This window comes from Crassostrea angulata, chromosome 7 (assembly GCF_025612915.1).
Source record: "Crassostrea angulata isolate pt1a10 chromosome 7, ASM2561291v2, whole genome shotgun sequence".
Classification (NCBI taxonomy): domain Eukaryota; kingdom Metazoa; phylum Mollusca; class Bivalvia; order Ostreida; family Ostreidae; genus Magallana; species Magallana angulata.
In genome coordinates this window covers 51558814-51577457 of record NC_069117.1, presented here as the reverse complement: position 1 = coordinate 51577457, position 18644 = coordinate 51558814, and the positions used below count along the sequence as shown (strand labels likewise).

The 18644-nt window shown below is 36.1% G+C and overlaps 2 protein-coding genes across 9 annotated transcripts in view; one reads left to right on the top strand and one right to left on the bottom strand.

The window, feature by feature from the left end:
• LOC128156214 (FAD-dependent oxidoreductase domain-containing protein 1-like) overlaps positions 1-18644 on the top strand; it is a 312439-nt gene that overhangs the window by 158260 nt on the left and 135535 nt on the right. The gene's annotated exons all lie outside the window — the stretch shown is intronic.
• Positions 1-18644, bottom strand: part of LOC128156211 (protocadherin Fat 1-like) — a 56177-nt gene that overhangs the window by 25721 nt on the left and 11812 nt on the right. For all 8 annotated transcript variants that reach the window (XM_052818261.1, XM_052818269.1, XM_052818267.1 and 5 more), the window contains exons 3-7: positions 13873-14187; positions 9868-9929; positions 1407-1712; positions 1091-1304; positions 492-631 (exon numbers count right to left, since the gene is read on the bottom strand). In XM_052818261.1, the coding sequence (XP_052674221.1) occupies positions 492-631; positions 1091-1304; positions 1407-1712; positions 9868-9929; positions 13873-14187 (1037 nt within the window). The remainder of the gene's footprint in view (positions 1-491; positions 632-1090; positions 1305-1406; positions 1713-9867; positions 9930-13872; positions 14188-18644) is intronic.

Here is an 18644-nt window from a genome sequence, read left to right as displayed (position 1 = left end):
TCCCCATTAAGTATTTGAAGTCTACTTGATAAAAGACTCCATGCCTATAACATATACACGTTTCTAGGGATGTAATCGGTAAACTTCCTGCATGATAAAGAGCCCTTAAAATCAAATTAATTTATCAAAGAGAGCGAGATATTAATAAGCAGTAATACTCGAACAATTATCACGGCAGAAGATGTATGGAACACCTACATAGTGTTGGTATCTGTAGGGATCTTTTTCCAATGTTGTTATTTCACACCTCCAAAACAAGCAGTTAAATAGTCTTGGATAATCTCTGATTTAACAAAAGGACAAATGCTATTGTAAGTACACACCACTAATTAGGGACTAAGAATCTGTATATAATCCACAGACCATGGCCTGTTAGGGGAAAGGCGATTTAAAAGTCCAGGGAGAAGGTTGTGTCATGCTGTGTACGTGTGTGTGTTATGGATTCTTCTCTACTGAAAGGTTGATATATATGAACTATAAACAACAATAACCTTGACAGAAGTTTGATGAATGCCATCGGTTGCCATGACGGTTAAATTGTAATGGTCCCTTTTTTCACGGTCTAGCCTCTTTGATGTCAGTATGCTTCCATACTCTGGATTAATATTAAACTGGTTTTCTGGGTCTCCATCTACAAAGAAAACTATCCATATATTTCTTATAGAATAAATCCAAATGAATACAAAAAAGGTTCCATCAGTATTTTTTTTAAATAAAATTTGCTGCATGCACATAGGTGGCATGTCATTGGCCATGGCCTTGTTATTGTAATATGATGAGTTGACGACTGACTGCAGACTGTTATAGATAAATCTGACATTTATATTACATCATCCCTGTCATACGCATAAGGCACGACAACATCCCTTTTGCAAAAGGACTCTAACCCTGTACATCATTTTGCAATCAAAGATTTCAGCTGTGCATACACAGAAAAAGCATTAACATGTACATTGTATAGCCCTGAACTATGACTTTTTTTGATGTGACAACTAGTGCCTGGTCCTTGTTTATTATACAGTCGAGCTGACCGTCGCCCTCAGCTGTCGGATTCAGCCCATGGCTGTCAGCACCATCAAACTGTCCGTACCTGCCAGTGAGTACCAGAGCTTGTCTCCATCAGCGTCCTCTGCTTGGTACACATCCAGCACCTCGCCAATCTTACAGTTCTCCATTAGCTGGACCTGGTAGAAGGCGACTGGGAACTGTGGGGGGTTCTCCGATGAGGTCGGGACAGGAAGTACCTCCAGCCTCACTCTGGCTGTGGATTTCTTCCTCTCCTTACCATTGTCAGAAGCCTGAACCTGTTATTTAAATTTGATATATACTAAAATCTGTTGAGCTAATGCATTGGTATAGAGCAATGTGAATGTGTTGTTTCTGAGTATAAAAATATATTTCTTTACCTTTAAGGCATAAGACCCAACACTTAACAGTCCCTTGGCGTAAATCATTCCAGTATCTGCATCTATACCAAATGTCTGTTTCTTGCCCTTTAGTTTGTAGGTGATCTGAGCATTCTGACCAATGTCTTCGTCCCTTGCTGTAACCCTCAGTAATGGCGTCTTCCCTTTGTCCTCTGTGACGGCCATTACTCTGCTTCTGTAGGACTTTTCCAGAAACTCTGGCTTCTTGTCATTTACGTCCAAGTTTTCCACAACTACATGCGCAGTGGACGATAATGAAGGATACCCAGAATCTGTCACCACAACCTGCATCAGTCAAATAAAACAAGTTTAAATTCAAAATTTTTAATAAGCCTATGCATCTAAAACAGCTTTCTGTACTTTATATAATAACATTTCTTATTGTCATAAATATTACATTATTGACTGGAGAAAGAACTGGATAACATATTAAGTTCAAGTTCAAATAAAATACAATATGCCCAAATTGTCTACATCAGTATCTATTTGATAAATTGAATATACTGGTACACATCACTCCAATACTAAATGGGAGAGTTAAATGACCCAATAAAAAGTATGCAAAAAATTTGTTCAAAATCAATAAATCAAGTTGTAAAATTACATCAGTTCTAACAATATTGCATTATAGTTCAACATCAGTCTCGTTAATACACACATACATCAGATATAATACCAGCAGATAACTCTCAAAGGAACCCATTGTACAGAGGAGAATCTGATTCAGAGGAAATCTTCAGTTCAGCATGTCCTAATGAAAGTGAGTTTGACAGGCTTTGAGATCTTGAACTCAAAAACTTAACCATAAATCATTACAGAATAAAAGAGTTCTGACAAAGTTATATAATTTCTTGTCAACTTCCTCTTTTCTGAAACGTAATTACCCTCAAAATGTGCAATAATTGACTTAGGAAAAACTGCACGAACTTCCGATAAATAGCACAGAGCCGACTTATAATTTCTTTCCTTTGTTCTTGTTCAAACTTCAATTCATTAGGACGAACTCTTTCTCATCTCTTTAAAATGTCATGCTATTTTCATTGAAAAAGTTCTGATCAGTCAGCGTATTCTTTCTTTTCGAGACGCAATACAGGTGAAATTGAACATAAAGGAAAAGCTTGACAAAGAGATAAAGGAATTCTCAACCTACTTCCATCAAAATGATCAAGTTTGAAGAAGAATAATACTGGCTTCATAAATTTGACAGGAGTAGTATAATAATTTTACATAATGACTATTAGGCCTGTGAACTTCAGCAGTAAGGTCATTAATATTGAATGCAGTGTCCTAATTGAGCCCCACTTTTCCGGGTCAGCCCGCGTAGACAGTGCTTCGCCGCCAAACAGGGATCGAACTGGAGACGGGGTCTGACACTTACAAGTACACTCAGGACAACACCAGATTTAATATATATATAAACAGTCCGTGCAGGGGCCCCCCATCGGAGCTGCAATGAATTCGGAATGCCGATTCAATAAATATTGCAAAACAAACAGTTCCTACTGTGAGAGATATTTTTTAAGGTATCATAAATATTCTCTGTACAATCATGGGCACTGACATGCCAATCCGCTGACTTTGTGAACACAAGGCTTTGAATTTAACTACGGATTAAAATAATTTAATTTTGAAACTTAATTGAATCCCCCCTTTTCTTCAAATGAGCACTAATGTCCATCATAGTCAAGATTGGGCTTAACCCAGCTATCTTCAACTCTATATGTTAATAAGAAATGATGATTTTTGTCAGCGAGTGTAAAACTCAATGAACTGGTCAACCATTCCAGTGTTGATAGAGATCTGAATAATTTGCCTGACATTAGTCACCTAGCAAGGACAAAAGAGTTTACAGGTAGCGTACCATTCTCTGCGCAGATGGTCGGTTTTCTTCCTTTACCGACACCTTATGTCCTTCGACAGGAAGGTGTGAGGGGTCATGAAAAGAATTTTGCCCATTTAGATTTGTTCAGGAGATTTCCGTTTGTCGGTGATGCTTTTGATGAAACATGCAACCCGCTGACTTTGATTCACTCCATAAAAAAAACTGCATCCCCGGTTACTGACCATTAAAGAACATCCAACAAGATGCAACACCCACCAGCACACACCTGCGTGTACACATCAGCAGCAGTGGTGACGTATGCTTCAAATATTATCATCTTATTTTCCTCACAAAATCAACTTCCCCATCACACACAGATGGAGAGAGATGGAAAGCGGAGAAGGGTTTAATCTATACATTTAATGATGTTACATAAAATTTGAATAAACCCCATGAACCAGTAATTCTAACCCTTAAACAATATGTTACAGAAAACATGACCCTTGACAACATCAAATTTGATAATAAACAAACTCCGAATTATCCGATTAAAATCTAATGACTTGCTGTTTCCTCAACCTAGATCATTCCAACCCAAGTGGTTCTAGAATTGCATTAACTTAGCCAAATTTCTAGTGTTATTCAATTGACAGGTGCTTTGAAATATTATCAGTAAGTGCTATAGAATTCCTTTCTCCTTCTATTCAAATAGAATGTTCAATTCTTAGCTGAAACTAAACCAATAGACCTTTGTTGTGAAAATCATTAAAAGGGACATTAGTATTAACCTAGCTTTTAAGTTTGAGGATGCAATACATGTCTATAAGAACCATGAAATATCTGAAATTGTTTCCAGTAATTGCTTGAATACAGAAAAATTGGGAAATAAAAAGAAATGCATCTCTCAGCAGAATGCAGAACTCTAACCCATCAATTACTGAACATCAATTGACAATCCCTGCTAGTAATAACAGGTTGCAGTTAAGTAATGGTCTCTGTGTAACTGCTTTAAGAATTCAGCTCACCCATCTTAACCTTCCATTTATAAATTCTAGAGAATTTTTCAGAATGTGACCACCACATCATTATCCCTAACGTTTCCACAAAGTATTTTTCTGTTCATTTCATCTGTCAAAACAAAGAATACCACTGATATTTTTTACTCCATAACAATCAGATATGAAACATAGAGAAACTGCCAATTCTATCAACAGACAACTGGTTTTTTTTGGAGCAGAATATACATGCCAAACTCCCTTGGTTTACAGGAAACCAGAAGCTAGCAGGAGACCTCTGATCGTTGAGTGACCAAGGTTTCTGGGCGTGACCCCAGCATCCAGGTCACCTGTGGGACAAGTCTGGTCATTACTCAGCCTTAGGTCACACTAATTAACCACAAAACACCCCAGCATGGATTTAACGCCTGCATGTGCCCCATATTGCTCTTCTACACACTTGAATAGAAATTGGATTCGAGAGCTCTCTCTGCAGAAGTCAAGTACTGTTGTCTATGCTTAATAATAAAATAAAAAAACCTGCTTTCATCCACAAGGGAAGCATCTTAAACTTCAATGGAGTTAATCATTAATATCATTTTCTTTCCTTTACATTAATAACACATATTCTGATGGCAAGATTAGCCTCTGAAAAAGCTATGGCATTTTATCATTATGATGTGCTTTGCTGACTCTTGAACTGTGGAATAAATTTTAAAGCAAGAGGGAAATTGAATTTGTGAAGCCTTGGTACTGTAGGTTTCATATTGGTCTCAATATCATCCTATTTTTGAATAATATTCATTGCTTTCTCATAATTTGCCACTTCCTATAAGGATCTTCTGTTTTTCCTTTAACCATAAATCACTGCTCTACCTTGAAATTTTGTTTTGAATTTTGTGAATGAAAATTGAGGAGTTACTCATCCCACAATCAAATATTTCACACCCACATACTGCATTTATTACGTAAGATCCAATGGTCATGTTTAAACACATTAGTATTAGTCATTCTGGCATTAATTTACATAAATAAACACAGTCAAAAGTAGACTGAGTTTTCTCAGAACTATAATCTTCCTACCTATACCTAAAGTTTTCTGCTATTGGTATCATTGAGAACAAGAAGTATTAGAACTGCTTGCTAAAATAATATACGGTTCAGTATACCATTACTGATAAAGCTAAAGCTATGAGAGAAAAATATTATCAAGGTAATCAACGTTTCTTTGACTCCATTCATAAAAATCTGCTAAAAACCACATTGCAACTGTGATTACAACCAAAACTCTGTTCTATCTCAAAATCAAAAACATTTCAGATTTTAATCTTTTGCTATGATCAAAAGTTAAATATTGAGTTTGAATTTTGCCAAACAAATAACTCCTGGAGCTTTTTACAGAAAATCTGTAAAATAAGATTCCAACCAAACGCCACGGTGGGGGTTTATATGCAGAGAATTCCCATTTATTGAACAATCCGTCTTGATCCCCAGAAGTCTGATTTCAAAGGAATACAGTAAACGTCTAATGCCGAATGAAATAGGATATTGTTTTTGATCAACAAGCTGGGAGACCTTTTCCCTGCTATTTTTCATTGGGTAAAAATAAACACTTTACAAATTACGCCCTCCTATTTCAAATAACATTCAACTTAGCTTTAACAAATATAGGTACCACTCATTTAAACATCCCCCTCGTGGTCATATATCAAGCATGACTATTGATTTGAAGTTCTTTGTTTTGTTTATTCATGGCATAAAATTATCTTTGCTGTCTTGAGTTGGTATAGGACACTTTTTAAAAAATATCAATGTGGATGAAAGAACTTCATATTCATAATAATATTAGAAATTCAAAATTTTTAAATTGTGCATTTTCTATGAAATGAATGTTGAAAATTCTTCAAAGGTAGAATTAGAAGTTTTGAACTCATAATTGTATAAGCATGATTAAGATGATGCTCTGGGGGAAAATTAATTAAGTTATGCTATTTTTTTAGTTTTTTAGTACATAACAATATGAAAATGTTTTACACTTCCTTAAAATGTACACCATCTTCAAGGAAGTTAACACCAGAGGTGGTGGGCTCTCTCTCTGTACTGCAAAGTTAACAAGTTTTTTTTTTTATCAACTACACACTTTCATGAAAAGTAACAAGAGTACGAAGGCTGTCTCTCTAATGTCTGCTGTTTTTCTAAGACTAAAATTAGACTCCATATAGAGTCCCAGAATCCACTCCTGTTTGCTTAGCTCATTATCGGAACAGTAGGGGAGTTTACCAGGAAGGTGTGACGGTGGACCAATTACAAGCTAATCAGCGGTGCAGAGCTGACACCCAAGATACTCTATTGATAGGGAGTGATACCAGGCTCTGGAGAGCCAGCCTCTTTTTTTTCTGATGAAGTTCCTTCACTCAGTTCTCCAAGGTACTGATTTGTTGAGGCTAATTTATCAATATAGTACTACAGCTAGCAGACCTCTTAACACCATTGTACACAGGCGAGATGTCTGGTCATTGAAGGCATTCAGAGTACCAGTACAGAAAGTGTAGATGTCTGTTCATTGAAGGCATTCAGGGTACCAGTACAGAAAGTGTAGATGTCTGTTCATTGAAGGCATTCAGGGTACCAGTACAGAAAGTGTAGATGTCTGTTCATTGAAGGCATTCAGGGTACCAGTACAGAAAGTGTAGATGTCTGTTCATTGAAGGCATTCAGGGTACCAGTACAGAAAGTGTAGATGTCTGTTCATTGAAGGCATTCAGGGTACCAGTACAGAAAGTGTAGATGTCTGGTCATTGAAGGCATTCAGGGTACCAGTACAGAAAGTATAGATGTCTGTTCATTGAAGGCATTCAGGGTACCAGTACAGAAAGTGTAGATGTCTGTTCATTGAAGGCATTCAGGGTACCAGTACAGAAAGTGTAGATGTCTGTTCATTGAAGGCATTCAGGGTACCAGTACAGAAAGTGTAGATGTCTGGTCATTGAAGGCATTCAGGGTACCAGTACAGAAAGTGTATCCTGTATCTCTAAATACCATTGTTGTACCATTATCGAAACTTGGCACGGCTCTGCACCGTTTCCACAGTTTTGTGCTTTGAGATTTCTTTCAATGCAGCTTTCATTGGATCACAGGAAGAAATTAATTGAAGATACTCTCCCCCTGTACGGCAAACATGTCTGAGAAGGTTTTCAAATCACACTTCCAGAAATCAAATCAAGCACTTAACAAAGGCAATGGAAGAAAAAATTTAAAAACCAACTCTTAATTTTGAAAAGAAATCGTTTTCTGACTTAAAACTTGATGTATGATCAGGATGCAAATAAAGGCTCCCACTAAGAAATCAAATTTTGAAATAATGAACACACTAACTACTTCTCTTTTATACTGAAGCTATAAAGAACATGGTTTTTTGGATTGAATTTTTGTATCTTGTATTTGGTTTTCTACACTCTGTCAGATCACAAACATATTGTACATGCAGAACCCATCTCTTGCCCAATTTCTCTCCATGGTTCCTTTACATTGTTAATGCAAATCTGCAAGCTGTTGTTATTAGATTTACTTAAAATCAAAGAGGTTGCATTTCTGTGAAATTACAGAGAACATCTACCTCTCTATTAAGCTAACAATGGAGGGTCTGATGTATGTATATATGTCTGAGTGATCCATATATATAGCAGATCTTGCATTCTCTCCGACCTTCACAAAAATACTCTGAACTTGACAAGACCTAATTATGAGGTCAAACAGATTTGACATTCCAAACACTGCTTTTATTCCTAACCTAAGCCTAGCCATCTAAGGATTAATTACAAAGTCTATTCTTGAAGTTCAATCGATTTCATGCAGTGTAAGAAAAAGTTTTACAAATATTCGAATCACATTTTCTGCTCTAGCTCCCATCTTTATTCAGGTATGTTCATTCCACATGGCATAAATGGCAAGCAAGCACCCCAAAGAAAGGAAATGAAAGACATCCCAATTAGTCTCTTCAATATTTATTCTTTAAGTCTGTCAAGTTGCTCGAGGGAGTCTTTACTCCATTTTAAATCCTCGCAAATCTTGCCAAATTTAATCTCAACCTAAACATGACTTAACGTTATTTAAAATTTGAACAACACGGGCTTTGTAAGGTGAAGGATATCAGTCCATCTAAGAACCTTCAGTCTAAATATAGAATGCAAATGACCTAGATATTTAATAGAATACGTCCAAATTGCATGTCTAAAATATATCCATCTTTCTGACAGATCAAATAAGCCCTTATCAGCTTTTTCTCAAGAAAAGTGTGAGTCTTAAAAAGGGCAAAAGTTGAACACCATTTAAGGTATTCCCCTAACAATAGTTGACTTGTGCATAATAGAGGGGTACAATCTAACATAATCCAAAGTAATTTCTAGGGCATATTTATTAATGAAAGTTTAAATGCTAGTAAAGAGATTTTAAGTCATGTACAGAAATGTTCACTTAAGGCTGATTTTAGATCAAATGATTCCATCTGCAGATAATCAACCCATTGTTATCCATTTTTTTTCACTGACCAAAAAAAAAAAAGGCAATGAAAGCAATTGTCATTATTCTGCTAGACCTGCAAGGGCAGTTTCAAATCAACATCAAATAACCTTTATTTTTCTGATAAACAGGTGCTTTACATGTAGAGTTAAGAAATCTGTTTCAAGTTAATTCAAATCAACATCTGAAAGAAAAGACTACTTAAAAATCAAATTATCAAAAGCATGATAAAATGTATGCCTTTTAAAAGTGTCCCCCCTAAGAAAAGGCCTGAAAAATTGATTTACACTTGCATCAATGGCAATAGCTTCAAAGTCACTTATCATGAGCAAACACTTCATGCAGAGATACCTCAGATTTCTGATTGACTTGTTTGAAAATAAAAGAACGGCTGGTCAGAAAGTGTCCACAGGCATGCACACAAAGTCGCACCTCGATTCAAACTGTTCTTTTGGATGGATTTGCAAACATTCTTTTTAAACACGACCTTTCGGTTTTCTAATGTTTTATCTTTATTCTTTAGACAACTTGAAGGCAAGTTCTCTTACACCTGGACAATCAATGAAGAAAATAGAACTTTAATTTCTTTTCTTGATAGGAAAGACCTAGTTTAACCCCACTTGCAGTCTCCATAAGACTTTTAAACATTCAAACAGTTTTATGACAATAATTGATTGATCTTTTACTTTTGAAAAAAAATAATTATTCAAACAGTTTTATGACAAAAACTGAATGATCTTTAACTCTTTTTAATAAAAAAAAATCATTCTATATTTCAATAGCATAAATGATTCAGAGAAATGTTTCTTCAATGTGAACAATTTATCTCATGCCCGGTTTCCCTCCTTAATAATAACAACTTTGAAGTTTGTTTTCTTCATATGATAATAAAAATGTAAAAAGATCCATTAAGCCGGAGGAATTCTGTTTTTTTTATATTTCTTCATAATTTAGTTGATGATTGTCCCAATGTAGTGCAATGCTTTGATATTCTTCCAGGAATGCTATTTAAGTGACAAAAAACTTGTAACACAGAGGGGAACATTTCTCCATAAAGGTGTACCACCAGCTGACTATAGGTAAGTGGGCAAAGGTCTGGATTTACCTGGACTGTATGTCTGTCTTCCCTCTCTCTGTCTAGCTTTTTTCTTGTGGTGGTGATCACTCCTATTAAAAGAAAAAAAAAGCATGTTTAACTTCCATTTAAGATGTCTCCATCTTCATTCCAAATTTGACAACATTATCTGCTGTCCGCGACATCTCTCATGAGTCTTTATAATGATATATTGCTGGTATATGCTAGTTTTCTAATTTCAGATAAAAGATTTACTCGGGAACAAGTAAGAAACCTAACCACACAACATCATCATTTTATCTATTACAGAAATAAATCAGTCTGAATGCAAGGGGACTGATTCAGTTGTCAGCCATACAAAAATTTTCATCAGAAATGGAAAGAAAATCTCACAAAATATACAAGGAAAAAAAAGACTTCGCTTCAGTCATCTTATATTTCTAGTTTTATGAATATCTAGTTACATTTTTCACAACTTTCATACAAGTCATGAACCCAGATCATGCAAAGGTGTGTAGACATATTAAAAGAAGAAAGATCTGAATTTCAGTTTTATAACATGGACAAAGGTTACCCGAGCAGGTTCTTACATTGGAAATGATTGACCCTAGGTATGCCCTGGCCATCTAACCCCACCCACGTCAAACGACAATGTGGGCCAAACAAAGAACCTGGCCCCTTCACCCTTGCACTTAGTAAGTGGATATTACTACTCTGAACGCTAGGCCATTGAATTCGAGCTCAGCACATCCTTGTATATTAGGGGTATACTGTGCTGAAAACTATCTCCGAAATAAATCATTTTAGCTTCGATAAATAGCATTCACAGGTAAATCTAATATTGTTGATAACAATCTAGCAAGGATAATTAATCATACGTGGTACTATCAAATAAAACCTGCCATATCACTACGGCTGCCATCCGACTAACGAATCACTTAACGGATCTGATTATGGTTGTCATAAGGTTTCTTAAGATTTCTATCGAACTCTGTACATGCAAGAATTGTTATCCATCAAACAATACAACCTATCAATTTCTGAATCCGCAGGTGTGCCTTATGAAAATTTATCTGGTTCGGTCGCAGTATTGTTCACATGCATTAACAGTGATAGAGAACGTTGCTGAGGGCTCTCGAACAGCAGAAGACAATTTTTCTGATAGATTCTGATGGTAATTTACTTTCTTATCCCAAGGGTACAATGAGACAGGACAAAAGCACCTGGTGTTGTTAGAGAGGAAATCAGCTGGTGACAGGTTCCTCGATCTGACTTCCATTATCGTAAAAAGGGGAAGATTTTTATGGCACACGTGCATGTGTCACGCTGTCTCTCCCCTACCGAAGGGATAAGTTTTAAGTACTGTTCAAGATTTACTTATCCCTGTGATGGGTCTAGACCTCTAACCTCTTTAGGCTGTGGAAATCAAGAAAATCGGTCTATAGCTATCGTGCACACCCCATAGATTAAGCTGACAACAAAAACTTGATAAATGATCGAAGCTTTGAGTTGGTTCGCATTATATAATCAGGCATATTTTTCTACATTTAACTTCATTCAATTTAACCCTGAACTTGAGGATTAAGATGAGATGGTAAAAATACTGTGTGTGATTGGGAGCTTCGTGGCTTATGAAGTAATATGGGATTTTGATGCCATGCTTGATGACAGGGGGGTGGCAAACAAAAAGCTGGCTGCGGATTATCAAGGCTGTCGCATGGGGGGAATTCCTTTGACTTACAAAAACCCTTAGATAATTTCTTGTCTGCCTTCCAAAATGTTAATTACAGAAGGCATGTTGATTTTTCTTTCACATACCAGGATTTCTTGTCTACATTTTAATTTCCAAATAATTCACATAATAAGCGGACGATAAAACTGTAAAAGCCAGAAAAAACATTTCTACGTTTGATGAAAAAAAATTAAAGAATTCAAACAAATCTGCCGATTCATTTTGAATTTTTTTTTTCAAAATTTATTTTTTTTGGAAAATGAAAACATTTTTTGTCATAAATTTATGCTAGTTCTCTTCTTTGAAGACACTCTAATCATTTAACCCATTATATAATGTTAAAAACCCTAATTCTTCGGAGCTCTGTTCAGAGTCAATACGCCTTGACAATGCATCAAAAGAGACCTGTCCTCCGCATTGTGGAGAGTAAACAGACAAAAAAATGTACAAATAGCAGAAAATGAAAGTAAACAAACCAGGCGATAAGAAAGGGACAGACTTTTGTTGTTAAAAGGAACTTTGTCAGGAAAATAAACTGACAGATGGATGAGTGGTCACAAATAAAACTTCTCAATGTAGCTCAATCTTCTGAGTGTGGAGTAAGAACAAGACACCCCAAGCCCCCGTGTACCAGTGCAGCCCTGACTGGGTTTCCATTATACTGGTGCATCAGAACTCCTGCAGGTAATCATTACATCAATAGAGAACAAAACCGCTGGACACGAACTGACAGGGCAACTGGCTCAGTCCCTATTCACAACCATTTTTCTGGGTGGGCAGATCTGTACAATTACTTCATTATTTTAGTGCACACTGTTCACACATGTCACGGCTCTAGCGACAAAAAAGATCTCAGTGTCTGTCAAGAGGTTGACAGGCTGAACAGTAGCAGCCTTAATGGCGGGTAATCCTGGATTGGGGGGCCTCAGTGGATAATGACTTCTGATGAATTGTGAAAATTGATAACGGTCTCAAAAATTGATAAAGGTCTGAGGAATTGAATAAGTCTATCAGTTGATGTAATGTCAGTCAGAACTGGTAGCTGTCTCATTCATACTTTGGTACTCAGCTCGGATTAAAATTTGTTTTGTTCTACTGGGAAATCTGACTCCCATGGTGAACACTGGCCACAGTACTTAAATAATGCCTCTAGGTCAAACATACATAAAATTTTTACATCTGAGCCCTGCTATTTGTACTCAGCAATACAGGTTCACCTATTTCAAACAGATGCAATAACAACCTATTGTGATTTTTACAATACATTGTAACACAGAAAACAGCTATTTACCAGTAGCTTCATGCAAAATCTGCATGCAATCATTAAGAATTTCTATTGTGCTTCATTGAATGACGAGTACTTTGTGCAAATATGATTTTTTAAAAATTATAAACAAAAATTACTCATTTTCTTTCATGTTACTGCCAAATATTTATTAATAATTAGTTCCAAACTCATCAATTTCATTTTCTACATATTTTCATCAATTAACACAACTTTCTACCACGTAAAAACATTTGCCATTTTTCATAGGTTTAATTAGATACTTCAAAGAAGAAATCCTCTTCAAAATTTTCCAGAAAATAATAAGGAAATTGAGGTAATCCTTCTTCCAGATTCGTGTTTTAACACCCTCGTCATTATGTTTTGTTATTGGGCTTACGGCGTTTGATCTACGAAGGTTTTAATGTGCAGTAAAGCCGATACAAAACACCATGTGGCCCGATAAAAAAGTAGCATTATTGTATACAAAAAGCCTGCTGTAAGATATGGGTGTCCATTTAAAATGCATCTACTTGTTTAGATTTCTGAACAACAACCGTGCCAGCATCCCACCCCCTTGAGTATCCTAGCATATGTGACAAATTGTTCCATTTTCATTTGATATACTCAGGCCCCCCTTTCTACACAATCCAGCTGAGGGCACTTCAAGATATTCTGTTTTTCTTCTTAACTGACCTTTAGTGAAAAATGGAAGCTTTTTTGCTTGTATGCAATTTTTACTACTACACAACTTGCCATCGTAAATCTTTAAAAAAATTTGTAGCTATCTTTATAGACATGGAGCTAGATATCTTTGAATGGATAAAAAATAAATTTACCTCTATGGGAGGTATATATAAACACATTCTAGAGAAATACCGATGTTGTTATATTCATTTAGTGAAAGTAAAAAGGAAAGATGGGATTAGGACCCTGCTTCATTCAAACACACTGTCCCCAGATTACTTTGTAGTCAATGCATGGTCATGTCTCTTTGATCTGATGAATGGATTAGACAACTAGGACATGCTTTTTGTACCTGTGAATTTGTTTATCGTGAAGAATGACCAGGAATCCATCTCTGCTATACTGTAAGTCAGTTCCTGCTGGGTGGTGACGTCATCATCGTAGGCCTGAACCTGTCCCACCACAGTTCCCTCCCCTGAGTTCTCCGTGACGTTCATAATGTAGACTGGCTGCCGCATCTGAGGAATATTGTCATTGACGTCTGTGACTTTGATGTAGACTTCATGGCGAGCATGTAGGGGGACCAGTCCACGGTCCGTGGCATAGATCGTGAGCCAGTAATGGGAGGCACTCTCGCAGTCCAACACTCGAGTTGTCCGTATGATGCCTACAATATAGCCACAAAATATGTACATATATACACAATAATACTGAAAGGAGTTATTGTATAAGCCTTTATTACAATGTTTAATTCAATTATCATTGTATCTGTGACATTCCATCTCTCCTGGGCTATTATTTATATTAATGAAGGTGTTCAAAGAGATAAGCAAGGTGTGTATGTTAGGTGATTTAGGTTAGAGAGGTGGTCCTTTTGGCTATAAAGACTTTCCCCGATAATTGACTTTTCATCGATTTCCAAACATAGTCAATAAGTATATCAATAAACAACACACAGATCCTTTTCTTTTTTGGACAAAATCCATTTCTCTTGACAAGAGAGAGCAATCTCTGCTGGATTCTCATATAAATTACAAGACCAGTGTCATATTGATTAGGGACTAATGGAATCTGTAACAGATGGCCCAGACCTTCAGACCGACATCAATCAAAGGCAGAACTAGAGGCCTTAGCCTAACCCCAAAGAAGCCAACTAAACGCAGAATAGGAAGGGGATCTGGCTCCACCGTCACCAAAATTTTCAAATCCCTCAACTCATTCCTCAACTCAAATCCTCAACAAAAACATGCATAAATTTGAGGTCAAACCTCAGATTTGAGGCTGATATTGACTTGAGGAAAGTTGGTGATGGCGGGGCCAGGTCCTGTATCCTATTGGCCTGTTAAGTGAAAAGGCAGCAAATATATACTTATGGAAATTGCTACATTTAAACCAATTGTTGAGTTTTTTAATGGATAAATTGCTTCGCCATTCTATAATGTTAAACAGTATTCATACACATCTAGTTATAATTTCAGAGCTTGATGGTACTTATAGTTTGACTCCAAAGCCCATGCCGCCAGAACAAGCAAACAGAATATTGACTTTCACACAGGTCAGGCAAATCTGGAGAGTTTTTACATAGAGGAGTCATCTTTCTAACATATACATGTATTTTTATCCCTTATCGTGTCTCAAACATGTAAAAAGATGCATCGACAGTCTGAAGTTGATCAAACACATCATATTACCGCCTGGATTAGATGTATAAGGTATAGTCCAGAAGTCGCACAACGGTCATATCTCACGTTTCGTATAAAGGTGTCAAGAGGATTATATTGTGAAGAAGATTATGACAAATCACACATATTCCTTGGTCATTTGTCTTCTTGAAAGAAGGTATGCAGAGGAAATGACTGATTTCACACAAAAGGCAACATGCAAAAGCTTTCTCATGCAACACTGCAACCCTATAGATATTAAATAAACCGTGGTATTTTAGACAGCAGAACTTATAGACATGATAAATTGCTAATATATTGCTATCATTAACCAAGCAAAAGGCCTGGGAAAATACTTGAGCCAGTAAAAAAGAGACCTAATTGACTTGCGGATGCCATAGCTAAACTAATGACCTTAACAGGCATTGTTTTATGTGACATCAGCACTAATGCATGGTGCCAAATACCGGTGCAACACTCCGAATATCTTCCATTGCATGTGTATTGTTGTCCTTCTATAAAACAGTCAGCACGGCGAAGGATTATCTTCAAAGGACAAACAAGTTAATGATGCCTATCTCCAAATGGGTACATGCACTATTAATTAAGGAAAAATAACATCAAACAAACTTATTTGGTGACATGATGGTGCAGTCTGTTCATGATGATAAATAGGAGGTGCATTTCTGGAGAAATACAAGCCCCCATAAAGTACACCTCATTCAATGGAAATGTAAGGACATACCTCTTGAAAGGGCACAGTTTTAGTTGAGAGAGCAACAAATGTCTAAATAACAAAGATCTACGTATTCTACAAATATTCCTGCTGCATTTTTCTGATTGTGTTTTATAGAACACAAGATGATGTAGGGGGGAGATCGACTTTCTTCATACTTTTAAGTTTTAGAAAAACAACAATATGAAGGCACTATAGTACACAAGCATGTTATATTATATATCAATCGGAATGAAAAACAATTTTTTTTTGGAGAAGGAAGAATTAGTTTGGTTCATATTTACTGCATTCTGCTAAGTCTATTTGATGTATGAAACGTCCATTTTACTGGCGCACTCCTGCTGTTTCAACAACTTCCTGAGCACTATATATTGCTGAATTGACTAGAGGACTTGTGAGACCAAGAATGTCTGGCATGCAATCTATTTCAAATGACCATAATAAAACAATCTAACCTGTTTATTTTCAGGCACACTTCAACATAGAGATCCAAAATTGAATTTCATTTCTGTACTTCGTAACCCTTTGCATGGTTCAGGTTCATATGCAGTTAAATAAATTAAATCAACTCATGTGTCGCCTTTCTATCTTGCAAATGGGTTCACATTTTAAATATTCAATTACTCCCCATTTCAAGATGTAATCAAGAATTCATTTAATAGTATTCTATTTTTTTCATACAAAAAATATCATACATTAAAGACCTAGTTCTAAGTTGCAATAAATATTTATTGCCAGAAATAAAAAAAAATATTAAATTAGATGTTTAAACCACACATAGAGTTAAAAACTGTATTGCTTGTGTATTACACTTTTAATTAAACTCTTACCAAAGGATGTATGCATAAGGAAATTACAGAGGCACTTAACATATTTGTTTTAACAACAAATTTCCATTTCAAGAAATTGAATATTTTGATGCGGGACTTGTTGACTGGTAGATCAAATATTTTCTTTGCCTGAACCACAAACTGATTATTTTCCACTCTCTCAGTGTCAGATTGTTTGGTCAGAGTAAACCAGTTCCCTGGGTAAGTAACCTCGACCAAGCAAAGTACCAGTCCCAAAGCCACCTGATCCTGCTATTATTATAATTGCTACACCTTTGGTATCATACAGAAAGATTAATGTGTACCTGGACAGGTAACAAGATTAGAGGCCTCCAGCTTAATCCGATTTCTCTCTCTCCATCAGAGTAAATGACCACTCATTAATATACATCATCTCTTAATCAAAGAAGTGCAATATCTACATGTATGATCTATTAATTAATTACAATCACTTGCCTTGATTAATGCGACACTGAAGGCTGTAATGATGTTGATATTCATTGATAGATATAATATTGTCAGCAAACCAATCAATTTGTAAACTAAACAGTTTGTGCAACAAAGTCTTATCAACCATCTTGTAATTGTCAAAAAATAAAATGTATGACCGTGTGTTGTCAATCTCTTCATCTGAGCTAGAGAAAAACAAGATGCCCTCCTTATGGGTAACTTCACCCTTGACATCCATTATTTATAGACCTTGACCTAATTAACACCCAGAGACACTTCCAAAACAGTTGAGCCAATAAGCATTACCATATATATATCAAGATGGTTCTTTGCTCTGACAAGTAAACCTCCCCAAGACACGACCTTTAGCCAGGCTTCATCAAACCACAGAGGTGTAAATAGAGTTCAAATTACAGGTAAAAAAAGGGGGGCCCAATGGGCCACCTTGTCAGCAGTGATGGGAGAGGTAAATACAAGAGTCGCTGAATGCAGCCCGCACAGCCAACACTGAAAAGCTTCTAAAACAAGTCAAAATGATCTTTTGCCAATTGTTCCTAATGACAAACTGTGAGGTTCCATAACAACAGGTGTTGTTTGTTTTATTATGTGATATCAGGTAAGTGTACAACACTGACTGTACCCGCGACACAACACCTACAATGGTGCCGATAAGTGGCCGTGACACATGACAAATTGTCAATATCTCTTCCACCGAGCAAGGTGATCTAGACATTTCGATAAGAACATAATTATAGCTATTTTCTGAATGACTCAAAAAAAAGTGTGCATTGTGCCTCCTAATGTTTCTCCACTCTATTAATTTAGTATATATCTAACAGATATAATCTTCACGTACCAAAAACTGGCTTACAATTATATAATACGCAGGTAGAAATTGACAAAGTTTGATTTAAATAAGTGCTGATTAGAGAGATACGCTCTTCCTAAGATTCACTTGCTGAATTCATGTTAGAATCAAATGCTTCAATTATTTAAGCTACCAGTAATTTTGGTGTACAAATGTCAAGCTGTTACTAATTTTGACATGGACAAAAAGAAGAAAGAATCAAATAACAATTCAAATTATTCAAACTTAAACAAATTCATTCTACATGAGTTAACCAGTGCTTCATGCCTACAGCTATAAGTATTAAATAGATTCCATGTAAGACTACCAGTGTTTCTCCATAACAGTGTTTTCACATCTCGGCTATAATGTGTTAAATCTGGGTAAACAAAGTGTCAAGACGATTTCAAATGTAAAGAAATTCAGATTTTTTGAGTATCTGTCCAGTGGCAATCCCCTATATACTTATTTTTATTTATAAATGGTATTATAGAATTGTTCAATGACGTATGAGATTTATGTTAAAGCTTCTAGGTGTAACATACTCAGCTATATAGTGTATATACCATATGCTAGTCAGCGACACATCATTTTTAAATA